This window comes from Tetranychus urticae, chromosome 2 (genome assembly GCF_039701765.1).
Source record: "Tetranychus urticae isolate SD_2017Ah chromosome 2, NJAU_TeUrti_SD_1.0, whole genome shotgun sequence".
Classification (NCBI taxonomy): domain Eukaryota; kingdom Metazoa; phylum Arthropoda; class Arachnida; order Trombidiformes; family Tetranychidae; genus Tetranychus; species Tetranychus urticae.
Genome location: NC_142959.1, coordinates 11,691,730 through 11,718,582, shown reverse-complemented (window position 1 = coordinate 11,718,582; position 26,853 = coordinate 11,691,730). Strand labels below are relative to the sequence as shown.

Below are 26,853 nucleotides of genomic sequence, written 5' to 3'. Positions count from 1 at the left end.
AATAGAACGAGCTTGGTTTCGAATTCGGACAGTTTTCTTCTTTCTATTTTCCTCAAACCAAGTAATAATTAGCTTTGAGTGATGAACTATTTTTCTTACAGATATGAAATTGCTCTTTTTGAGAGCGTATCGCGTTTAACCTTATTTAGCTCGTTGACTGCGTAGGAAACATAACTTTGTATTCAAAGTGTGTTCATTGATTTAAAATGCATAAAAATAATGAAGCATAAAAAATGCATTCATTCATTTTTCAACTCAACTTTTTAATATTTCTGTGTAAAAGAAGTTATTCTTGAATTTATTCCAAGTATTTAAAGAGATAAACTCTGGGACTCTTTAGTTTAAAACCTCACTGACACGTTATTCATGGCTAAGTGTTGAAGTACGAAGAAATAAAATCGGAATAAAGTTACGAAGATCAATATCGATAATCAATGTTTTAATCAAAATATAATTGCAAAAACAAGTTAAAGAGTACAAAATATGTTTTAGAATACAAAAAAAGTCGACATACACATTTCATGATTACTTTGAATTTGTTTCGGTGTCACTTTTTTGCAGAAAAAGTTTCCTCAAAGTCTTGATATATCGTTTGGCTTGAAAGAGTTCATTTGTATCTCCGCATTAATAGGCTGAAATGGCGTCAAAACTTTCATTTGAGATTTTTTCACATTATTTCGCGCAGAATAATTTCTAATCGAGTTGACGGTTGAGCTTCGACCCGCATAGCCCCGTTTAATCGTACATCGAATAGCTCGTTGAACTTCCCCATTGCCAAAGCAGTAGAAAAATGAGACGAAAATTCCCTGAAAATAAAAGAGTTAAAGTTCAGTTTACTCCGAGTTAAAGGTGAACTTATTTTATTACAATTGTGTACTATTGAGCTGAAAATGATATTTTTAATTTGATACATAATTTGTGCTAATGAAAATAAGGTGTCTTCAAACAGACTTCAGATGCAATGCTTTTGAAATGTTTGCTGCTCCTAAAACTGATAGAAATATTTGGAACTAAAGATCATCCCCAAGAGCCGACTACTCAACTAATCATTGAAACGGAACAAAAGAACAGTGGAAAATCGATTACTGCAACTTAAAATCAAATTATCAAGAACCGATAGGTGAAGATTTTCAACAAATATTTGGAACCATTATAAAGATAAAAAAATATTAATCATGTTGACTCTGTTGCCGTTCAGACCTTAATAAAGCAATTGAACATATTCATGAAAATATTTCCCTATTTATTGAAGCTTTAGTCAAGCAACTTAATTAGGAAATTCATATTTTGATGTCAGAACATTGAACAAAACTATTCAAAGAGCAAAAAATCAATCAATCTCCACAAGGTTCTAGGTTTAACCGCTAATTACATCGAAGACTGAATATATCAGATTAAGTTCGTTGATGGAGTGAAATGATTCAGCAGTTTTTTTGATTGATTTTCCTTTCATAATGTTATCCATATGGTGGGTTGATCATGAAAATTCGAGATATTTTGAAATAATCAAGTTATTCAAACTGTTATTTATTATGGATATAATGAGCTCAATGGAAATCATGTTTTCATTCCACTGTGATCTGCCTTGTGATCAATAGAATTTTCATTATCCGTTAGAGAATTCAGTGAAACGCAATGATAATGATTGAGAATCGAGGGATTTTACAGTTACTTATAAACGAGTTTCAGAATGAATTGTACGAGCTTTAATTAACTTGGTTTATACTAATCCGTTTTCAAAATGATTTGGAAATTTGTTGCACAGTAAAGTTATATTAACATGAAAATCTAACAAAATAGCTCATGCCGCTTCAATGCACTCACGCTCTACTTGAAAATTGTTTTGAATTTTCTCTTTGTTAACTTATTTGCAATTCAACTGAAATCCTGAATAGTCCTGAATTATCTTCTTTTCAATTTGCAAAATCTGGTTCATCTTCAAAAACCCTAAGCAGATTAACTTTTTTTCCTCAATGTTGACCAATTCACTTGGAAAAGTTTCTGTTCAAACTGATTCGAGTGTAATTCTGATCTTTCCCATGAAACTTGATAGATGGAGCCTCATTACAGAACAACAATGCCATCTAGTGGCACATTTGCTGTTTAGAACCTAAACTTGATTCAACAATTTAGGAATTAAAAGTTACTTTCTTGCAATAAGGTTTTTTCAGCTCAATTTACAACTTTTCAATCAAGTAATTCTATAAAATCTTGTAAATTCCAAAAAACGGATTCGATTTTAGTGTAACTCTTTTTACCTGAGACGATTGAAGAATGGCATTAGTTATCATATAAGCCATCTCTAGCTGCTTGTTATCCTTTGGATTGAAACAAAACAAGAGATGAGTGATTCCCAAAAGAGGAAACAACAAGATTGTTGCTTTGAGTGCTTTTCTGCTAGAAGAAAAAAAGGCCAAAAGATGGGAAAGAAAATTGATTTCAATTAATAACAATGTTTATCAACATGTTGAATCAATAAAAGTAATGAAGTATCAAGATGTTTGTTTACTAGAGAATCAGATTTCAGGTCAAGAGTGGTCAAGAGGCTTTCCAAGAGTAAATAATATAATATTGTATCACTATAAACTGCTATCAAAATTGGTTAAAGTAAACTGATATTCAACTGTAACAATCGATAATTACGTTGATTAAATCAAGCCAAGTGCATTCATTCGTTAGTTTGGCTAATCGTGAAGAGCATTGAGAAACATTGGAAAAGGTCAAGCAAAAGAATAAAAAAAGTTGCACTTGACATGAATGTTTAAACTTGCATCAACATTCAATTACTTTAATTGTTTCATCGATTCAGTAGTGTTGATACACCACTTTGCTTTATATTAATGGGTAAATCACCTGATCTTATTAGTTTCCTCTGATCGATTACGGCTCAATTGGGTAACAAGGATTCGAATAATGTTTACCAAAAAAGTCGAGTTTATCTGGAAACGAAAGTTGACACGAAAAAAAGAAAAGAAGGAAAAAAGTTAAAAATTTTCTGGTAAAGTTTTTTGGGTTTCGGGTTGCATTTGTTGCGACATTTACCAGTAATGCAAGAATCATTGGTGCTGTGATTATCCATATTGTAACCCGATCACCATAACCTTCCCAGCATCGAGAGTGCAACGTTTTATTGACTATGTAAGCCCATGTCAAAATGATGAAAAGTGGAATGCCTTGAAGGAATAGAAAGTTGCAAATAGAAAAAAAGAGATGAAAAGAAAAGTTTTTTCCTTTTTGTTCATGCTGCAATTAATTCAATTAAAAGTTGATGATGATTGATATCGATGAAATAATTACTTTGGACTTGGATTTGTCGTTTAATTTGTTACAAAATTTGCATCTACTTGTCATTAGGCATCAACATCAACAATCAATTTTGTCAACATTCAACTCACCCCAGCCAATGGCGTAGTATAGTTTAAAAGGGAAACTTTTCCTGAAAATTCCAGTTGTAACTCGACTGTGAAGTAAAAGTCCTTCAATGAACATCCAATTGATGGATGCAAGAGCAGAATACATTTTAAGTGACAATACCAATTTACACAGAATGGGCTGAGAAGAAATTGATAGTTGCAAAATTTTTGTATTAAATAATTTTCTTTGATTGTTCAATTTGTTTCTTTTCTCTTTTCGACTCACATTTTCTTTTGTAAAATTGAATTGGCCGTCAAACACAATGGACGAAGATATTATCAGTAGAGAGACACAGTGGATAATCAAGGCAAATACAAGGTTACGATGAACTCGAAGTCTTGGACATTCGAGTCTCCTTTACCAAACCATTGTGATGAAAAGTGAAAAGTTGAAAATTGAGAAACAGAGATGGCGAGAAAAAAAGTTGAATTGAAAAGAGTAATTCAAGCGATTGATGAAAACTCACTTGAAGTGGAGAAATATGAACATTGTTGTAAGAAGAAGGACGATTGAAATTGATGAGCACACAAAGAGTATATAACCAATTGCATAAGGTACCGATTTATCAGAAGACTTTAAGAAACGGAATGAAAAAGTTAATTAGAAATGTTAAGGGGTCGAAACAGTAGTACTTTATCGAAGCATTTTCTCAGAATTTGATGTAAGACAACACAATGCATTGATTACCATGAACTGAATTTGTCAGTTGATGCATTTTTTACTTTTGATTAAAAACTATATCAATTAAATTGATATTCACATTTACATCTAAATCTGGATAGCACCTGAAATTTTCTGCTTGACTATAGCTTGAAAAAATAGAAAAGTTTTTTTATAAACATTGTTTTTCTTTATGGATTCGTGCTCTTAATCAAAATAGATTAATCAAGCAAAAAAGAGGGACAAAAATCCAGAGAATTCTGTTGTCTCTCATCATGATAATTAATTCAAAATCTCCTAATTACGAAGAGAAAAAAGACTTGTTTATCTTTGTTTTTCAGCTCAACTCTGAATGTATAAAATACTTTACAATCAGTTAAATGTCAACAATTAGAAGTAAAATCATGATTCAGTAGACAGATTCAATAGTGAAAATGTACTGATGAAGCATTGTAGCCTGGAGAATTCAAGAGGAAAGGAGAACTGAAATTGATGGAAATAATTCATTTCATCTTTTCAACTCTTTAACTCATTATTTCATCAAAGTAAATCTCTTCAATTCCTATTTGAGCCAAGCAACTCTTTGCTTCTTTAAAGTAAGACCATTTATCATGCAGGTTATCGATCATGATGACATTCTCATACATTTTAGTTGTCAATTTATTGCTTTGCGCCATTAAAATTATCAATCCACAATCAATATAAACTCAACGAACAGTTTCATATTGAAACATCAGTGAACAAAATTCTTTCTTTTCCGTTCTTCGATTGGTCAAATTGAAATATTACAAATGTATTTTTTCATCACTCTCATTTATTGAAAGGTTGAAGACTAACGTAAGATTGATGTGATTCTGATCATAAGATTCCTCAAGCAAGTGTTTCTTTTTAATGATTGATTCTTTGCAGAGTTTAAAGTTTTGCTGAGCTTCGATGTTTGTAATTACGGGTGATGAGCTGACCTGAGTAGTTAGCAACTTACCGATGAAAGTAGACTTAGGCACTGAGTGTAATTGGTCCAATTCCCATTCGCCCAATTTCCAGTTGAATCACAATAACGAAAGGCTTCTGGCTCTGTAAGATAATACAAATTATGAATGATAAAATGAGTATTGAACGTGTTCCATAAGAGTGGATAAAATAAACTTAATAAAATTAATGGTGAGCAAAATTATTCTTAATTCATATCATTACGTGCATAACTTTATAGCTAAATTGGCAAAGAATAAACATTCAAAGATGATTGAGGCTGATAAAAATGTTGCCTTTCATGCATAATACATGCATAATGTAAATAATGATAAAGGTTAAAAAAGTGAGAAAAAATGGCCAATTTGAGGTTATTATCTGATTCAAAAATCAAAGATTGATCGTGAAATTATTGTAATGAAAATGGTTGATCAATGATAATGGCTGAAGTTACACTTCAAGTGAATATGATTTCTTGTTGACTAAGCAACGAAAGGGTCCATTAAAACAGCATCTTGAGTAAGCTGGGCTCACAGGATTTTTTGCCTTTTGACTTCAAGGTTCAAAATGAAAACAAGATATTTCATTTTATTCAATATAAGTTGGACTGAACATTTGATCTGAGTTAATCCATTTAGTTCAATGCAATCTATGGGATTTCATTAGGTAAACCCAAAACTCTTCACCGATAAAAACTTGGGTTTACTTAATATTCATATGTTGCTCATGACTATTCATCATTTCTCGTATAATGAATGTACATGACATATAAATATGAGCTGCAATATCAGCTATACTTTATTGCTAGCTTATACACTACTAGAGATGGACGATAATCCTAGTTATCATCACCATAACCAATTGTGATTGATGAGGTTCAATAGATTTTTGTGGTTAAAAAGGCTAGTTTAGAGAGCTAGTCCATCATGGATTAGTTATTAACGATCATACTATCAATGCAATTGAAATTATCGAAACTCATTTGTAAACTGAATATTCTATCTGAAAACTTTTTGACTTTTCCAAAGGTATTACATTTTGCATTACTTACATTGTAAGAGGTATTGAACAATATGTTTAAATTTGAATTTGTGGGAACCTACATTTATTGCATTTCCATTTTAAATATGAAGTCAATTGTGTTTGGCAATACGGAAAAAAGTATTTGCATGTTATCAAGAAAAAGATTAGCATTTCCATGTAGTTTCACTCGATATTTTTTCGAGGCAAAAAATCTTGAAATAGATAAGAGAAAAAGCTGAATTGCATGATTGATTCAATTTCCATGATCATTAATAATGAATTTGTTTATGACAAACAATAAAGTTGGCCCAAAGTGTGTGTATTCGATATAAACTATTTGACATGTAATCATGACATGACATTTGAAACGAACTCTAAAGGAGGTTAAAAAGCTCATGGCGTTGAATTTCACACTAGCATTTCCTGATACTAAAATGATGCACATTCAATTGCATGATTTGAATGGGTCTACTTTGTAGATAATATTTACGAATAAATGTTGCATAATCTGAATGTTTAATTCCCAATGGATCATGAACTTTTAAGCAAATCTTTTGATGATAAATGTGAAAATCTTTAAAGCAAATTGAAAACAACTCGAATGATATAAAAAATGGTTTTGAAAAATATTGAGAAAACCAGAAAATGCAAAATGATGAAAATCCAAGATACTCTTTTTTGGTTCTTTTTCCTAGTTTTTTTGAATGAAAAATTCTTGAAATAAGACTGTTTCAGATTTTTCCTCCTCAGGCAAAACAGTTGATAATATTTTTACCTTTGTTTGGAAGGTCAATTTAGCCGTGCAAATTTTTTCCACTGTTGAACTCAAGACAAAACTTGAGGTTGAATCAATGGTTAAATTGTTTTGCTTACCTGAGTAAATGTAATCTGATTGAATTTCCAATTTGGAAGTCTCAAAAATAGTGTGACACGAGATTCGAATTTTACTGTTTGCTTTAACTGGAGGCCAACAATAAACTCCATCCCAAACTGCTTTGCACCAATTTTCTGAATCGATGAACAGTAAAAGAAAATGAGGAAAGAAAACATTACAATTAAATAATGAAGATCAGGCATGAAGATGAGGAAGTTCAGTGAAATCAAGAAAATGAATATCAAGTGAGTAAACATTTGGAAAAGAACAGTTTTTTAGTTTGGAAAAAAAAGTTTTCCCTGAAATAATTTTTTTCCTCATGAAGCGTCATAATTCGTTGAGCTAAAAAATTAAAAATTTTCATCCTTTTGTTGAAAAATTTATCTATTTATGTATCTTTAAGCTAATAATGATGCTTAAAAAAAGCTTTGAGCAAATAAATAGACTTTTCAGGAAAAAAATATTGATAAAGTCAGATGAAGGAGTAAAGAGAGGAATAAATATTTACTCTAATGTGAAAATGCATTACGTACAAAATGTTAAATTGTTTTAACCATTATGATGTGCTTTTCATTTTCATCATGAATCAAGTTCTACATAAATATTTGAGATAAAAGTTTCATTTGAATAAGGCTTAATCTGATTTACATTTGATTACCGATTTTGTGCAAAATAACAGCAAATGTTTCATGTCTTCATTGATTCACATCTAAATGTTTATCACAAAGTTGTTAAGATCAGCATCTTGTATCAACTCTTTTCGTTGGTGACCTTTAAAGATAAACATTGTTGCATTTCAATTGAAACGAAGTTGCTTGATAATGTTTTAAAGCTCGAATAAATGTTGACATTAAGTCGAGTTTTGTGCACTGTTTTTTTAATTGTTTGTTAGACAATCTGATTGACTCTGATTTTATCTAATCATAAATTGGTTCATTACTTTAATTTCAATCAAAGTGATGGATAAACAGAAAAAGTCATTAGGTAAATAAACTTGTACTTTACTATTTAATGGGTTAATAGGGAAAAACTATTCAATTTAATTAGTTTGCAAGGTTTCTTTGATGAGGGCTCATCATGACTTCTGACTGATATGCTGATTATTCTACGCACTACGTTGGAATTGTGTCAATGTATGATGGATTGATCTGTGAGTGTTGTAAAGGTTAGATGGGTCAAAACAGTAAATTACGTGATATTTTATTTCAGTTTCAGGGAACAGAAAGAAAATTCATTTTGTTTTCTTTTTGCTAGTGCTGAGAGAGATGAAGATTAAGATAGTTTTTGAAATGCTTTTCTAAGAAAATGAATAGTTTTTTATTGAATGAAGTTGAGAAAGTTATCTCTTGATTTTATCAGATATAGGGTAATGGACGTGATGGAATCAAGATTGATACACATGCTGAGAGTCGATTGAACAGGAAAAAGGCTTTAGGCACAAATCTAAATTCAGATAAACAGAGAATGTGAAGATTTTTCTCAAGAATTGATTAAAAGCCACTTGAATTGTGGATTGGTAAATGAACAAAGAAAAGGGAAAAGGGATTGTGAATTTGATGGAATCAGCTTTTCAAGATTTACTTTTTACGATTCAATTTCAACTGTGTTCAACCTTCAAGTTAGCACATAGCAGTGAATGTATCGAAATGTTGCCTTTTTAGACAAACATTCACAGAAATTGATTCCAAAAAATAGCTAAATAAATCAAATTCAGGAAACTGAATTCGAATTTTTCATCCGATTTGAAATTGTTTTCAACAGCGTGTACGATGGGTAAAAAAGTAAATACTGAATTTTCTTTGACACATTTTAGTCTATTACTAGAGAATCAGCTAAATCTTTATGAGAAAAACTTGCTTTATTATTCAATTTTTTGAATGTTTTGATCGCGAGCCAACTAAAGCAAATTTTCTCAAGGATTTTCAACCTTTCTTTTTATTGAATATCAGATAACAGGACTAACTTTAAGGTTGAATTGTCAAGTAAATAGCAATTTATAACTTTTCGCAGAAAACACTGCTGAAATCTCCATGTGGTTCATAGTGACTGAAAATATACTATAGTTGCATGAATTGTGAGAGTCCAAAAGAAGCCTACAGAGATTATGCATCTGAATAAGCTGTTTGCATGTGTATGGTTGAAACTTTTTTGCATTTTTTCGCATTGTCTCATGCGAGAGAGAGCAAAATTTTTTCCTTAGTCAATGATTGTATAATGACATTTTGTATGAGCGAGTAACAATGGGCTAAAAAATAGATTCCAGATTATTTTGATTGTTCAGATAATGGCAATAAAATGTGTTGGGTTGGGTGAAAAAATGAACTTGTAGTTTGATTGTAAAAAACATCTACTGCCAAAGAATGATGGATCTCTAATGAAAGGTGAAAAGTGTTTCAAAATATTTACTCTTAATATTTGATACAAAATGACTTTTTTGTCCAAACATCAAAAACTAATGGATTCTCAGTCTTGTGGAACTCAGAATTATCAAGCGCCAATGGTTAAACACCAAGTTCAAGTTATGAATCTTGAAAAGTTTTTTCGTGCATCGATTCAATGCCATGGCCTTAGCTCTGTAAACTCATTATTCAGCTGTTAGCATTTATAAAAAACGTCAAACTTTTACTCAAAAAAGAAACATTGATCAATAACTCTGATGAAACAAGAAATTTCATGATCAACTTTTTTCCCTTCCATAGTTTATCAATTAATCACTCTTCAACTTGACGATTCAATCTATTAGCATTCAGTTCCACATCATTTAAATTTCTTGAAGTGAAATAACAAAACAAGCTGAATGATGTGATTATCATGTTTCACTAGATAAACATGCTCAAGTTGAATCCACAAAAAGGCCTTTCATAAGATAATTAATTATTATTAAAGAGTATTCATTAATGATTTTAAAATGGTTTACACATTGGAAACATAATGATAGACAATGAAAACAAAATGACGAGAAATTAACAGCGACAACTATAATTCCATGATGGGGAAATGTGGAAAAGAAAATTATTAGGTTAAATGGTTACAGTGATGGATGTGAAATGAGACAAATAATGTGATTAAAGAGCGCAGTAATATTTCGAATTAAAACCTTTTTCTTTCCTGTTTGTCATGCAATTTCAATTAAAGGGAATCCAAGATTTACTCACCAAAACTCGTCTGAATTGATTGATATTGAACCAAATCTCCAGCTCTTCCCTTTAATTGCAATATTTTCATTTTTAATACTCTTCTCATTCATTGAGGTTATTACCAAACATGAGCAAAAATTTTCAAACAGTAACCTTTGAATGTCACTGAATTTGTTCATACACTAGTCTGGTTCAAGTAGACCAATGTTGACATGAACTTTGATGGAAACTAGAAGTTTAATAAATTTCCATGAAACAAAAATTTCCATTTCAAATTATCAACTCAAACCTTTTGATCACATAATTTGCTTTCAATTTTCCATCTTTCTTCTTCTCCATTTCAGCATTTAGAGTGTTCGATCATATGAAAAGCTTGAAAGAAAATCATTTCAAGGAAATTCATCATTATCAGAGATTAAGTTGCACAATTTATCAGTAAGTGCATGGTAAATAAAATTTCAGTAAAGCTTCACCTGCATAAAACTGTTCATTCAAACTGAACTTTGCAACTGTTCAATAAGTTTCCAAGTTTCCTCAAAGCATCTTCAAAGCATCTTCAAAGGTAAATCTGCAAACATTTGTAAACATTGAATCAAACGAAAGTAACTGTCCATTTTCAGATGGGCCGAAAAATTGCTGTCAACTAAAGTCGTTTTTATGCAAATATTTCATCAAAATTTCAGGTCAGTTTTGCAGCCAAAACTAGACTAAAATCAATACATGAAATTTTGAATTCACTCTCATAATCCATGAACTCTCAAGAATAATAGCTTTTCAAAGTTTGACATTCAAATGAAAGTTGAAACTCGAGTGAACAGGAGTGTAAGAAGATCATGAAAAAATGAGATTTCTCTTTGAGATTTTATTTCCATTTTCATCATTCTGTCCATAATTCATTTTCCAAGACAACCGTAAAAGCTTATCCAATTAAAAATAAAATTATTTTCATTGTAAGTATTCAGTCGACCACCATTGATAACCATGTTTCTGTGAATGAATTACAGTTATTTAATGCTAATTAATGCATTATCGTTGGTTTGCCAAATTGTAAAGCAAATTGAGATTCAGTTATTTGAAGTGTTAAACATTTCATGAAGAAAACAAAAATAATAGATTTTCTTGCTTAATTATTTGTTAATCATTACATAATAAAAATCATAATTATACATAATTACATTGCAATAGTTTCTCAGCTCTTTTCAAGCATAAATTGAAATTCAAAGTTTGAATTGCTGAACATAATTATCTATTCAATTCTTTGGACGAGATGAAAAGAAGGAAAAGAGGTAAAAAGATGAAGAAAATTGGATGAAAACAAATATTCTGCAGATGATCAACATTCTGATTGTCACCAATTTCAATGACAATTTCATGAATCCATTCATTCGCAATTATAAAGACTCGTTAAACTGATGATAAACTGGAACAAAAGGAAATATTTTTCGGCCATTTTTCGTTCTTTTCATTTTATATTAATGATTAAATGCTGATGCGATCTGCCAATAAATAGTTCATTATAGTACATGATCAATTGTAAGCATGTTTACCCATTTATACTTGGACCATTTACGCCATTCACAAGCACCTTTTTTATTGCTGATAACACATTGGAAGACAAATAATGTGATTTTAAACATTAATTTATCCTTTTATGTGCTCAATAAACTTCTTGTTTTCTTGACTCATTGCAATAACTATAAATCTAATCGAGTAAAATATCAGTTTTTTGGGTTCAATTGTCTTCTGTCCAATATCGATGGTAATAAAGATATGTAAGAATCTGAAAAGTCAATTGCATTATTTTCTCATTAATTTAATCAGTTAATTAATCAAAGCAATCATTTTCAATTTCATGTCTATTCCGTTGAGATGCTTGAATGGTGACAGGAAAATGTTGAAACATCAGAATGGAAAATGTCGTTGGGCAAAATTCAGGGTTGGTCATTCATCAAGTTCAGGTCAATTTATCAAAAGTTGAATCAAAATTGGCTGACAATTGATCAATTTTTTAAAAGAAGCAACTTCTGTAATTGAATAAACTTTCATTTTTTTGTTCAACTTTGATTGATATTTTCATCTTCTTTTATCGACTTTTTCAACTCAGTTTCTATTGAAGTAAATAACTTGAAAATCTAGTTTCATCAGTTCATTTATTATTTCCTGATAATGTCTTCATGATTACAAAGAATTGTTAAAGAGGATTAAATGAATAAATACCAAACACATACTTCAAGTGTGTATGATCTCTACAGTGATGAGGAATAGAAGCTTACAACTGAAATCAAATATCTCAATATCCTTCAATCAACACAGAAAATAATTTGAAGTTCATTTGAGTTGAGTATATTTCAGAACACTGATACAAAAAAACGAAGTTTAGTGAACAATATGAGATAAGTTAGTAGTACAGTAAACCCTCTCAAATTGTCACTTCGTTGGATTAGCTTGTTCTTTATTTTTACACCAAATTTCAGATCAGCTAGCAGTTCTGAGTATAAATTGTCCTCAAATCCATCCAGTATTTTGAATAAAAGCTTTTTACGAATTTGCTTTTAAAAGATTTGCTGACTCGAGAGTCTAAAGGTTGAAGAAACTTGTTGTTTTTGGTAAAAGCCAGAAAAATTCAATCAGAGGAAAACTTTTTTCGTCAATTTTGTACCCAGCAAAGTTATCTAAAATAAAAGCAACTTTAACGTTAGTTCCATTTTTTCCAAGTTCTTATGCCATGTTTGGATGTAATTGAAAAAATGCTTTTGAACATCCAAGTTGCTTTATTTGATTCCAATGAAATGCCTTTTTGAGTTGGTTCATTTCCTCTACCTCTAATTGATCTCGGATTCTTTGACTTTCTTATTATTAAAGGTGCAATTTTTCTCCAGTTTGGTTACTTCCAAGTAAAGTTGTTATCTTTTACTGTTGTCTATTGTTGATCTAATTGCTAAAGTGTTTATTATTTTTAGTTTAAAACGATTTTGTATGCAATAATCGGCAAAAAAGATTCGTTTCATCAATATTGAATCGTCTTTCTGGAGGATATTTTGTTTTACTAAAGGCAATATTTCTGCTTTATATTTATCAACAACACTCATTTCAATTCTAGCAGATTCACCAGATGAATAGCAAAATTTAACATTGCAAGAACCTTAGTAAATAGTAAAGCCTTAGGTGAGTTATTCTGAGCAAAAAAGTTACTGATGTACAAAGAAAAGAGCGTGGGTAAAGAAGAAAAGCAACGGTATTTAGAACAAACTGTTGGAGTAAAAGTGGATTGGCCGAGATCAAAACATTAGGAATCAATAAAGATTGTTCGTCAACAAGACGGAGTCATACAATCAAAAAATGATACATCAGTAGAGGCACAAAACACTATCATGAATCAACACAAAAATATTCGATGTACTGTCGGGGAAATAAATACTGCCGTAAGAATCAAGGGACAAAAGTCTTCGGCCTCATCAAGGCTCATTTGATACTATAATTACTTTAATCACTTTCATGTGGTGACATTGATTCAACCGATTTTATTCAATTATTAAAATTAATACATTTATTTCATTTTTAAATAAACTTCATTTTTTTGCTACATTTGTTTATATCAGAAATCTCATTTGTCATGGTAATTCATATCTCAGAACTCACATTTCCTAACTACTAGTACGTAGTTATTGAACTTTGCAGAATAGATTTCGTTTGGAAATTCAACAGTAGAAAAAGAGAGAAAGAAAGAGTTTGAGAGAATAAGCTCTTCAAGTCAACTAATCATGTTGACCACAATAGGAGAGAGAGAGACATGATCTGATTTCGTGATTGACCAATATTTATTTGTCTCGAAAAGAGTCTGTTTAATTCAGGATGTGACCTTCCGTTTCCGAAAGGTTAGCCAGACATTGCTGCCACTTTTGATGGCATTGCTGTCTAGTACAAGTTTGAGGTTACATTTGTTTTACATTACTTTTGTTATTTGTTACAGTCATTGTTCATTGCATTGCATTATTGTGATGTTTGGTTCAAGGTTTTGTTATTGTTGACTTGTTTTCGTATCCTTTGTTTGTTTCTGGTAATTGTACCAAGTTTTATGAGAAAAGGACAAAAATTTTTTCTTCATTTTACCTGTTATTTTTGTAAATCGATAGTTGAGTCTATTTTGTGACAGAAACATTCAGATAATTTAATAATTTAGAAAATTTTTAAAATTGAACAAAAAGATAAAGGAACAAAAGAATTGAACATTGAAGCCGGAATTGAATAACAAACTGTGAGTGAAGAGAAACTGAATTAAGAGTTGACTCCTTACAAGTTCAAATGTACATTGAAATTTATTTCTGTGCAATTATGGTCGAACGCGACACTCTAGATAAGACATGAAATGGTCTGTTGATATCGTTTTTCATACAATTTGAACAAGGAATATTTCGTAGCAGTCACGCCTTTCTGAAATGAATTTTCAATTTTACAATTGTCATGGAAATCGGTGAAAAAACTTGTTAAGATTCACTTGAATTGCTTTTTGAATTCACTTGAGCACTTGGATGGAAAATTTGATTGAAAATCAATGATAAAAGAAGTTGAATTTTATTCCAAATTGATTTCGAAATATTAGTCATTGCAATATTTCCAACAAAAGTAAGACCTGGGATTATTAGTGCTTACAGAAAGTTTATAAATAATCACTCCCAGTGCTGAGCAATATCACGTTTTAATTATGAAACCTCAATTCGAAGAGATAAAAACAACAATTTCTGTCTGAGGTTAAACTATGTTTCTATATTTTTCCAATTCCCAAGTTAACTTCAGGATGAAGAAGCAACTTGTCAGGATAAATCGTTTGTCTCTAATAAAGATCATGTTCTGATAATTGAGCAACTAGTCAATGTTGGGAAAGAATCCTGTTAACTTTGAGATTTTTGTTACAAAATTTTTGCCAATTTTCGCTAATCGTTGAGAATCAGACGATTTTCATGGGAATTTCTTTCAAGTGTTTTTGTATTCAAGTATAGTTGTATTGTCTGGTTGATAAACTCGTTGATAATTGTTACGATTATTGCAATAACAATTTCATGACAGCTTCCAAGTTTCATGTCATTTGTTTATTCAAATTCAATCAATGAATGAGTTAAGTTGAAATGACACTAATGACATCTGAAAAAGGCTAATGTAAAATGTAAAAGTTAATTACATTGAAATTGAGCTTTTTTAGTCAATTGAATAAAGGCAGAAAAGATTGTATTATTAATGAAAAAAGAGTTTTGAATGAAAATTGAATGAAAGCTAAAGAGCTTGAAAAGCTCGCTTTCCATTAATTTTAAAAGTCAAAGCTATTGGTTACTTGGCTAAGATAATGAAATTTGAGATTGTTTTTGAATGAAAAATTTTTCAGGTTAAAAAGGTTTCTAGATCAAGTTTACCTGTGCAACATTTGAGCCGAATGTTGATTGAAAAAGGTGATAATTTCATATTGACTGGGAAGTTGAACTTTGATAGAAGAAATTATTTTCTCAAAATTTTGCTAACAATATACTTTTGAGACTAGACTCTGTTTTACTTACAGATTGTAATTTCATCTGAACCCTTTCAAGATCTTTTTCATTTCCTCTTTCCTGTCTCTCGTGCATAAACATAATCCAACAAAATAAGTCTTTGGCCTCAATGTTTATTGTGACGTAAATGTTGGCCATATTTAATGGTTATCCAATAAAGTTCATGAGTTCAATCGAGGATATTAAAGGTTGATCTGTTAGTAAAGTCCACACGAAGATTTAGAAATTTCAGTAGATTAGACATGTCATAGAGAAATAAATGATACACCATTTTGATCGAAAAACCCAAGTTCTTCATTTCGATAATAATACAGCGTAACTGAATCGGCCATCTTTTCTTGAATGGCCTTTAAATGAGCTTTTTAAAAACTTATGCCAGGTTAAAAATTCGTAGATGAATTGAGATAAGTTGCGAAGTTCGCAACCTATTTTCGTCGGTTGAAAAACTTTTGAACTCATTATAAGAATCAGCATTGAAAAAGGTTGGACTGATCAAAAAACTTAGGATGGAATTCCGTACCTCGAATCTCAAGTCCCTACAATCATTGGTTTCCGTTCATATTGAACAAAGTAAGCTTAAAATGAAAATGAGCCTGTTCGAGCATCTTGTATGAACAATGGTTAATATTGATGACTCTTATTTTCATTAATATTTAACTCCAACTTAATGATTTTCAAGCAACACTTATTGCTTCAGTTCTTCCGCCTAACTTGTTATTTGTCTACCTTTGTTTCAATTCATCAAGCAGATTTATATTCCCACATCCATGTTACAAACGAGTCTTTCCTTATGTTTCATCTTCTAATCTCATTTTACGGTAAACTCATTTCTTTACGATACTCGATCTCAAGTTTCGTATTATTGAAAATTCGATGTTTATCAATTTTCGTTCATTTTCTGTGGATTCGTCTAGAATTTCTAGATTTTTGGCGATTTTTCAATAACCAAAGACCGATGCGTAATACCAATAAATCAATGTTGAATATATGGGTGAAAAAATCGATGATTTAATGATCTTGAAGAAACAGTGAAAATGAAATTGAACGTCATTAGTCAAATGAACGCTTCAATTGATCACAGCTTGACTTTGCACCATTGTTATTCTTGGCTTAAAAGATGCTGAATAAATACATTATCTTAATCATGATACTCTTTTGTAACAAGAAGAGCAAAAATCTTACATTGTTTCAGTTGGATAAACTGTGTCAGTCAAAATTCAGACAAATAAGCAAATTTTTTGTTTCCATTTTCAAAATTTTCAACTTTTTTCCTTTTCTTCCTTTTTTGCATTCTCTTGCCATTTTCTGTCTGCCATTGTGATATTCCCAGGGTAATCATCATTTACCAACATTCAACATTCAATTTCAGTGAAACAAGACATTACTTGTAATTTAGATTGAATTCATGAAAAGGAAAGGGTAAATGGTGGCATGAAATGAGAAAAGACTAAAACTTTGTGAAATGAAAATGTTGATCTTGAGGTTGTGAGGAGGAAACAAAAGGAAAAAGGTTTCAACATTTCAATTGATTACATGAATTTGTGAAAAGAAGAAGAGAAAAGGAAGAAGAGGAAAAAGGCGGTTGGAACTTGTTATCTGATAATCAACTTATATTATTGATGCTTGTCCTTCTTTCGCTGTTGTATTACAACTTATTAGCCTAGTGAGAATGGACATGGTAATCTTTGAATCTTTGATTGACACTGGACAACACAACAAATCTTGAACCAGATTATTTCCAATGGATCAGTTTTACATTTATCTTCTTCTTCAACTCACATTCAGTCTTATCTCTTTTCCAATGGATTCAACATCATCATTATCATGGTCTTGGTTTGCAGCTTTGATAACATCGAAGGGACCAGTCAAGTTTGCTTTAGTAGCTGAAAAAAGAGTTTTTCATGAACATAAAGACTGACGACACAATTTTGGCTTTGCTTGTTTTCATCAGAAAGTTCAAGAAATCTAATTGAATCAGATTAAAGCAGATTTGATTGACGTAAAAGTGACAACAAAATGGTGAAAGGCAACAGAAAAAGTTTACAAAATCAGACTATCGACTTTGAATTACTGAGATTGACGCTTCAGCCAATTTCATCAATTGTTCAGGTTAACCGTCAAAATATTGTAACTTTCTATTCTGTTATCTGTAAGTTAATGAATTTTTGGACTAAACTTGAGAGTTAATTGAAATGGAATACAGAATTTGCAAAGTATTGGACAAAAAATTCATTTTATCCGGAAAATGAAAGGAAAGGTCATGACTTTTTTGTTTTTTACAGAGACCATTTAGACTTAATGGAAACCAGGTTTGATTTATTATTTATATTAAATAGTAGCTATAATGGCCATGACATGCTACACACGGATTCCAATATTACATTATTATCCTTGGGTATTGGGAATGGTTTTCATGTCCTTGATATTGCTTTAAAAACATTCATTAGTGGGAATTGAATGCGTTATTTGTTACTCATCTACCAGTGATGAAGGAAATTATAGTTGCTCGCAAGTTCAAATAAATTTTAGGTCATGCGATCTCTGTCGATCATCGTTACCTTGAATGCCTGTTCGACAATGAACTTTTTGATTGGACCTCGTGGTTTCAGACGATCTAGAAAGTGAAGAGGAAGTATAAAAAAATCGATCCTAAGATCAGACTGACTCTCGATTAGTCTTGATGCAGGACTAGGGATGTTCGATTTCCGATTTTGACAGGAATCGATTTTTCTAATCAATTTTCCTCAGTAACCGATCGATTTTCGATTTTTAAAAACAAAATTAATCAGAAAAATTGACAGAAAACACTTATCCTTGAAATTTGCAACACAAAAAGTATCATCAGATCTACAAAATTGCCTTCTGGCTTCAATGCACAAGTTTTTAAAGAGATTCTTCCTGGGTTGAGATCGATCCATTTTCGGATGAGAAAAATCGATAAGATCGATCTTAAAGTCGGATCGGAACATCACTGTGATAAACTCTTGATCTTGATTTGTGAAAAAACGAACTTAATCAATTAATCTGATCTCAAAATCAAGCTTGATTTCGGTGGTAATGCAGGCCTCAAACTAAAATATCTCTTCCAAAAGAGGCTCATCCAGCCAAAAAATCCTTAAAAGTTACCTTTATTTAAATCAATACTTTGATCAAATAAAAAAATCATTGTTAATTTGATTTTCATCATGTTTGCGATCATTGGAATGCTTTGGATAGGAATTTTGCTTAATTAAAAATTTGATTATTTCTCGACTTTCTTTGTAAATGTTCAACTCTCTCGAAATAATCAAATTAAACTTGACACTCACTTTGTCTACATTAATCGTCAATTCGCGTAATTGTTAAACAAACAAAAATATCACAATAAAATTAACATTGTGCGGTTCAACTTGATAGCCAAAAATAAGTTGATTTATCATTCAATTTGACTAACAATTTCATCTATTACATGGCATTGTATTTACACTTTGTATTCTCAAGACTCGTCAAAATCTTCTCTACAATTTGCTCAATTCATTTACAATTAGACTAAATTGTTAGACAAGACTCCTGACAAGTTTGGCCTGAGCAAGAAGAAAAAAAACTTGTTGTCAACCTGATTAGCATCAAGTAAATTCATTAACGTTAACACTTTGATCAATTGCAATGAGAAATGAATGCCATTGAATGCAAACTAAATTAACATGTTTTAAGGGTATAAACAATTTACTAAGTTGACTGATTAAGTGACATGTTGATCTTAAACAGACAATTTCAAATGCTATTTATAAATACATATTTACTTTATATCATTATTATTGTGTTTCATTCAACATCTTGAAAGGTTGCAAGAAAATGGTAAAAACGTAAAAAAAGTAATTACGATTCAAGAGTTCGAGAATAAAGTCAATTAAAGTTGTCGAAATTGTTGATTCAATTTACAATTGAAAACCTTTTCAATTTTGAAATTTGTCAAAATTGTGGAAATTTTTCCCCAAACCGAGTCCATTGACAGTTTCATGTTTTTACAATTTAAATTGTTCAATACTCATCAATATAATCAATCAAATTGAAACGTTTCTTCTCAATCTTTCATCTTTACAAGGTGATAACTGAAGGCAACTTTTCATGATAAATTGTTTCATTCTTGTCAAAACATTATCATGATGTTAAAATGATTGGCCAAAATTTGATGGCTTTTCACTTTCAACTACAAGATTGAACAAAAAAATGTTTTCAATTCAATTGGTGTTAAATAATGTATTAATAATGCTTTATATTCAATTGAACCATTTTTTCCCTGTCTTTCCTTGTATCAATCTTTACTCACCATTTTTCAATCCAATCCTGACTTGAGAATTCTGATGAATCTGATTCTCTTTACCATGTTGAAACTTCTCGATTCCCTCCTTTTGTTTGCACCTTTTCTCATTTCTATTATATCAATATTTCTGTTTCATTCAGTAGATAACATTTCATAACATTATTTAGCCTCAAGTTGCATTCAAGTTATCAGTATGCAATGTAAACTTGCCAAATGTAATTATCTTTTGATGAGTTGAGTGGAAATTGATTGCTAATGAAAATTTCAATTACCAAGATTGATGTTTAGTTTGACAATTTGAGTCTCTTTTTTTGCCTCATCGATGGCTTCATGGGATTAATCAGCGTTAATTATACACTTGATGTTCACCGAAAACGCTGAAAATTTTACTCTTCACTTTAATTGAATAAATTTTGACTAAAAGCTGAGTCACTTTGATGGGCAACTACGTCACACTGAGCTCATTGTTTTTGTCACAATAACCTGATAATCAAACTGTGAAATTAACTCGTGCTGTTAAGTCAGTTGGGTTAATCTGTTAATCTGTTAATTATCAAGTTGAGTTTCAATTCATCAAAGCTCGCATGGGAAAGTCATCCATGGATTTAAATGACTTGATTTTTGGAGCGTTAAGGAAGCTTTATTTGTTTTTCACCGATTTTTTCGAGTAAAAGTTCGATAATTTGCCAGTAGTTAAAACTCAATGTCAGGAAAAAAACAAGTAATTTGGTTAACTTGTCATAGCATATCAAGAATACCAAGAATAACAGAAATGAGAAAAAATATCAACTTTCAGTTGCTTCCAGAGTCACTGGGAATCATTCCCTTTATGAGTTCACACTTTGGTTATACTCATTATACATCTCGATACTTAATGGGTTTACATCGATACTCTTAAGGACAACTCAACTTCACCTTAAACTTGACTTAAGCAGCCGTTTCTCAGAGTTGGTTCAACAAAATTTACAAGTTTTTTCAAAAAAATTAAAAATTCTTTACATGAGATTAACTTTTTTCTTGGTCATCTTGATTTGAATTCCTGATTTTGAAACACTTTCATTTTGATTCTTCATTGGTTATCGAAATTTTCAAATTCTAAATCAATATCGATGCAGGGAAGAATCTCATTTGAAATGAATATCATATTTATATTGTGTCACATTAAATTAAAAATCAATGTGCAACATTGTAATCACTAGTCAGCCTCGAATTGTTTTATTCATTGGTAATAATAATAAATATCATTAGAAGTGAATATTTTTTTGCTCTGTATTGATGAATAAAAAAGGAAAGATTATTATGCCAATAAGTCACAATTTGATTCCAAGGTTGATCAAATCTTGATTGACATGCTTTTCTCCTTACTGATTAGTCTAATGTTTCACACAAATCTCATTATAGCTGATTTATTCATTATGAAAATACATTTTATTGGTCATTTATTGATTCAAGACTTCTAGAAGATTGATACTTGTTGTCAACAGAAAATAAGATTGAAAAGAAGGCAAAAACAGAAACTGTTTTCATTTTCATCAATCAATTTAGGCAAAGTATTGAGAGACATTTTTTTTCATCAATACGCGTTTTGGCCCACTGTACAAGAAACGTTTAAGGGGTGTGCATCAATGGCAAGGAAATTGATTGATGTTTATACTCAAGTGGCATCATTTTCTTGGTCACAAATGATAAATGTTATGGCAAAGAGAAGTAGGTGAATCAAAGGAACCCAAATTACTTACCAAAAGTGACATTATCCAGCTTATCAGAGTGCTTGTTGAGGCATGATTGACGAAGTACATCTTCAGTGTCAATGCTCATAATGGCAGGTTACAACGACGACTGGACCAGCGTAAAACACGGTAAAACTTGCACATCAATTTGATTAGCAAATTGATGAGATTAATTGGCACTGAAACTTTGAATTGAAATTTACTCCAAATGTGCAACTTGATATATCCAAGTGTAGTCAAAGGACACAAATTTACACGAAAAACACAATCTTTAGTTGCAATGAGAAATGAAGCAAAAAATTAATGGAAAGTAATTCATTCCGATTGTAAATTAAATGACAAAAAACAGATTTTGTATTGTTTCGAGTTAATGTTATTCAGTTGTAAGTGTAAAACTTTTAAGGCAAATTTGCAAGTTGAAATTAAGTGTTGATTCACAAGAGAACTGAAACTTTGCTATCAAAAAAAAGTCAACTTGTCTGACTGTGTGCTACTGTTTGGAGTTCATTTGTGCGATTTTACAGTCAACAGATTCCTAGTTGCGAGTGCGCAAAATTTGAAGACAGATTTTATACTCAACTTGGAGTTGGATCGAAGATGATGAAGTGAGGCGGAAAAAAAGAAGCCAAAGATAATATAATGATGATGATGGTGATAATGATTAGAGTGATGAGGAAAGGAGTAAAAATGTTTGGATGAAAGTTGGGTTATAAAAAGGTTCTCAACATTTTATTTCTCTTTTTTTCCTCTGACCATATCATGATTGACCATCATTTTCATTGGAGATGAAAGCATTTCTGTTATTTCTGTCAACCTGAAGAGGCAAAAGTTAGATTGCCTTCGTAATCTTACCATTCATCTCGAGACTCGTTTATTTTGCAACTGCTTTCGCATTTTCTTCCTTTTACCTCTTTTTTGCTTCTTCATTAAAATTATCATTACATAATGTAAATTCATTGTATTTATGGAAAAGTAAACATTTCTTCTTTTCATGTCAGTCGACTTGTCAGGTTGGTTACCTTCAAGGTAATATGTAATATTGCATTCTTTGTAGAGAGTCGTTTTTAATGTTTACAATTAATTCTGAATTTGTTTTGGGACTAATTGATGGATTGGCTTTAATTTAAATTTCTGGATTTATTGGAATTTACAATACGATACATTTTATTGTCTCAAGTTATGCTTTCTTATGATAAATTTTACGTAGCCACTTCTGTTCTAGAAATTGGCAATTTCATTGCTTTCCTTTCGTTTTTGAGATTTAAAAGGTAAAGGAGGAAGGGCAAAACTGCCTAAAAACAAATTTTCTTGTGATGAACATCTATAATGTAAAACTTGTAAACCATGCTGAATTCATTTCTTTAATCCATTTTTCAAAATAATTTTTAGTTTTCGAGATATCATGAAATAACGTTGAAAATGCATGGGGTAGGGCTGATAGTTTTGCGAATATTTACATTTGAATACTCATTCGAATATTTGCAAGTGTTTAAAATACAGGGTGTTAGAAAATTGACTGCCGACGTTTAAACTTACGTAGAATTTGAACGGAGCGGAATTTTTTCATTTCATTCGAAAGCTGAATGATTGCTTTATTAGGGTAGAACATTTTCAAAATTTTGGCCTTCAGCGTTATGCAGCATATCAAGCCGATTTGCAAAGTGCAAAATATGTCTTTACACAGTTCATGAGACAAAGTTTCCGTCGCTTTTCTTATGGCCGCTACGAGTTTATTTTTGTTTTTAGGAGCTGATTTATAAACATGCTCCTTGAGTATCCCACAAACAGCAAAATCATAAGGATTTAAGTCAGGGCTTCGAGGTGGCCACTTGATCTCTTGAGCGCCTTCAGATTCGAGGCCAAGTCCGATAACTCGATCTCAAAATTTTTCTCTGATGGCATTTTAGACCAAAATCGTTCGATGTGCTGTAGCTCCCTCCTGTTGCCACCAGTAGCCATTCATTCCATCCCTCTCACTTATAGGGACCCGATAGTGTTAGTTACACGTTCATTATATATACCATTGGAAAGATGGAATGAATTTTTCCTGATCAACTGAATGATGCGGGATCACCCATATCCTTTAGCCAGTATGAGTTATGAACATGTAACTAAGAATATCTGGTCAGAAAATGTTTGCGATTTCAGAAAATGACCTTTCAATATAAATTAGAGGTCAAATGAAGAATTGACCTTTAATAACCTTGAGCACTTGAACTAATCGTTGTGCAATCTAGATAAGCTCATGGTTCAAGTCTGAAGTCTGTAGCACTAACCGTTCGTGAGTTATGCCTGCATGAAAGTTTAAAATGAAAAAAAACGCCCGGTATGCTTTGAAGTTGAGATTTTCGTGAAGGATCTGCCAGACCGAGTACAAATTGATGCCAGTAGCAGCTGCACGAGCACGCAGAGAACCTTTTTCGTGGTTTCTAAACCAGACACGAACCTTCTCAATATTTTTTGGTGTAGTTGCTGTCACAGGGCGTCCAGCCTTTCCAACAAAATCATCGTTGACTGATCCATTGGCCAGAAATTTATCATGAAGTGATTTCACCGTTTTTGGATCGGGTGGATTAACACCGGGCCACTGTTGATTAAATCTTCTTATCACCTCTGCACAATTTCTGGTTACATGGTACTCAAGAACGCAGAAGGTTTTCATTTCAAGGGGTACTCTAGATGGCGTGATTACTTGATGAATATTCCGAAATACAGTAAAGTACCAGATAATGACAGTAACTTGAAATAGCTTATTCCTACTATTCGCCGGGCAGTGTATTGAAAAAATACAGATTTTTTAAACCCCTCCTTAATTAGGGACCATTGACAAATTTACTGTCACTATCTGGTACTTTACTGTAGGGAAAAAAATTTATTGATAACTTTAAGCGGAAAAATGGACTGTCGGTTGAAAAAGTGCACTTTAAACTTAGTAAAAAACGTTGAAAGACAAAAGAAAAAGAAAGCACAAAGAGAGACTTTGGGCAAAAAAAGAAAATGGCGGCCTTTGTGTCCGAAATACCAAGCATAAACTCTAAGTTGACAAAAACGCTCCACGAAAAACTTTGTATGACCTCTCTTCCCCTACCGGTCATCGCGCAATCTCATTTCAAACCATTGACATTTTAACCACAATATATGATCTTAAAGCTCGTCTGAAGCTCTTTTTGACCAAGTATTCAAAGCTGCTATTAGTATAAAAATGAAGAGAGTAAAGGCGTAAAACATGTGATTTTTAAAAAGTAATAATGGCAATTTGGACCAACAAGATCAATCAATGAAATCTAAACTAACGAACATAGCTAAACATGGCAAATTAAAGGTCTTGTCTGCCTCTAAAAAACAATGAAACAACAGTAATCTAAAGTGCAATGATAATGGAGGTTTTGGGTAAACATGGAGTAACATTTAGTGCTGCTGCTTCAAGCAAGTTTTACGATTTTTGAATTTAACTATTGAATTGAAATCATTTACTTTTATTCTTTAAATAAGCTTTCTAATGATATATGTTAAGCTGCAATTTGGATGAAAATGAATGAATAGGATGGTCAACATGTAAAATTTTAAAAATTTGAGAAAACTTGTGCTTTCAATTGTGGACTGGTGGACAACAAAACAATGGACTACCAATTAGGGAGAAATATTGTAACCTATGTGATCACTTGGCAATACAACCAGTTAAAAGTAGTTGATGCTATCTGTTTCATTGTCAAAAATGTGCAATTTTACTGACAAAGGAAGGTCCTCAACCTTACCTGAGGGATTTTAATGAGACATAGCGCAAATGATAGGGCCAGGCTCCAGTATCACTGGGTTAGTGGCTTTTTTCTGTAAATTTAGTGGTTCCTTAGATTTTTGGGTTTAAAGTTGAGCCATTTTTGTTTTATTCAAAATTAAAATTATGTAATTTCAAGTAGATGCGGTGGCGCAAGGGTTAAGGCACTTGCCTGTTAAGACTGTCCCTGAAATCGGTTAAAACAATTAAAAATCAAAATCAATCAAAAAAAATATCGAAAAAATTTTCATAAAAATTGCCCCAAACGTGATTCGAATCAAAAGAACCATAAACCTTAGCAAGTGCCTTAACCCTTGCGCCACCGCATCTACTTGAAATTACATAATTTTAATTTTGAATAAAACAAAAATGGCTCAACTTTAAACCCAAAAATCTAAGGAACCACTGAATTTACAGAAAAAAGCCACTAACCCAGTGATACTGGAGCCTGGCCCTATCATTTGCGCTATGTCTCATCAAAATCCCTCAGGTAAGGTTGAGGACCTTCCCTTGTGAGTATTTTGAAAAAAGCAACGAATAACCATGATATTGACATCATTGACCACCATAATCTAATTACGAAAAATTCAATTGCATATTCAGTGATTGTAAATGTCAGCAATACTTCAAAACCCTCGATTTGGATCAGACAAATGAAATGCAGCTAATAAAGGTAAACTGTATTCATGCTGACTGTCAACAAAATGATTATTGCTTAAACATGATAAGCCGTATATTGACCTATAACGTTGATTCAAATTACCGTATTGATCCAAATCTCTTAGAAAATTTCAACGATGATGATGATGAAGTTGAACCAACATCAAATGAGTTTGTAGATAAATTAGTTAAATTGTTAGATGCATCAATTGAAAATGATAAAACGAAACGAGTTTGGACAGACAAGTTAACCAAATCATTTAACGAACTATCAATGAGGATAAATAATATTGATATCAATTTTAGTGTGAAAAAAGTAGTCGATCTAGCGAGTCAAAAACCTAAGAATCAATGCAAACAAACAGAAAAAATTGAGTACAAAGTTGATAGTGAAGCAGCAATACCATCTTATGTTATACCAATAAAACAACAACAAAAATTTCCTAGAATAACATTAAGCAAACAAAGTCAGTAACAAAATAAGAGCATTGAAACAACCAGAAATTATGAATTTAATGAGCATCAAGTGAATTCAAAAGGAAGTGTCGAAGATGATTGGGGTAGTGATGCTTACTGTAAAGCAAAACTTAATGATGAGAAAGCAAAATTCCTAGCAAATGAATTCAACAAAAAGAGGAAACTTATTCATTACTATTCTTCATTCGAAAGGTCAAATAATTCAGTTTTCAATGAAAAGCAATATTGAATCAAATATCAATTAAGTTAAATCAATTATAATAAAACCTGATCAAATTAATCGAACAATTGAAC

General features: G+C 31.4%; 1 protein-coding gene across 2 annotated transcripts; it reads right to left on the bottom strand.

Moving 5' to 3' along the window:
- Nucleotides 1–424: 424 nt before the first annotated feature.
- On the bottom strand, nt 425–22,179 carry LOC107359410 (calcitonin gene-related peptide type 1 receptor-like). Of its 2 annotated transcripts, none has more exons than XM_089267151.1 (10): nt 21,657–22,179; nt 6,940–7,074; nt 5,057–5,148; nt 3,881–3,987; nt 3,640–3,769; nt 3,396–3,552; nt 3,043–3,173; nt 2,854–2,939; nt 2,259–2,397; nt 425–806 (listed from the first exon to the last, which is right to left on the bottom strand). In XM_089267151.1, the coding sequence occupies exons 1-10, from the start codon at nt 21,733–21,735 to the stop codon at nt 573–575; spliced, it is 1,290 nt and encodes a 429-aa protein (XP_089123277.1). In that variant the 5' UTR covers nt 21,736–22,179; the 3' UTR covers nt 425–572. The 2 variants fall into 2 exon arrangements, with proteins under 2 accessions (XP_089123277.1, XP_089123278.1); XM_089267152.1 differs by having other exon boundaries at nt 2,259–2,394; nt 21,657–22,177.
- Nucleotides 22,180–26,853: the final 4,674 nt, after the last annotated feature.

Bases quoted from the DNA above. Each gene is read 5' to 3' on its own strand.
- LOC107359410 (XM_089267151.1), bottom strand. From the start codon at position 21,735: ATGAGCATTGACACTGAAGATGTACTTCGTCAATCATGCCTCAACAAG. The intron at 3,988-5,056 runs GTAAGTTGCTAA...CGTTTCTTAAAG, and splicing joins GCCTAAGTCTACTTTCATCG to TCTTCTGATAAATCGGTACC. The intron at 3,553-3,639 runs GTGAGTCGAAAA...ATTTCTTCTCAG, and splicing joins TCAATTTTACAAAAGAAAAT to CCCATTCTGTGTAAATTGGT.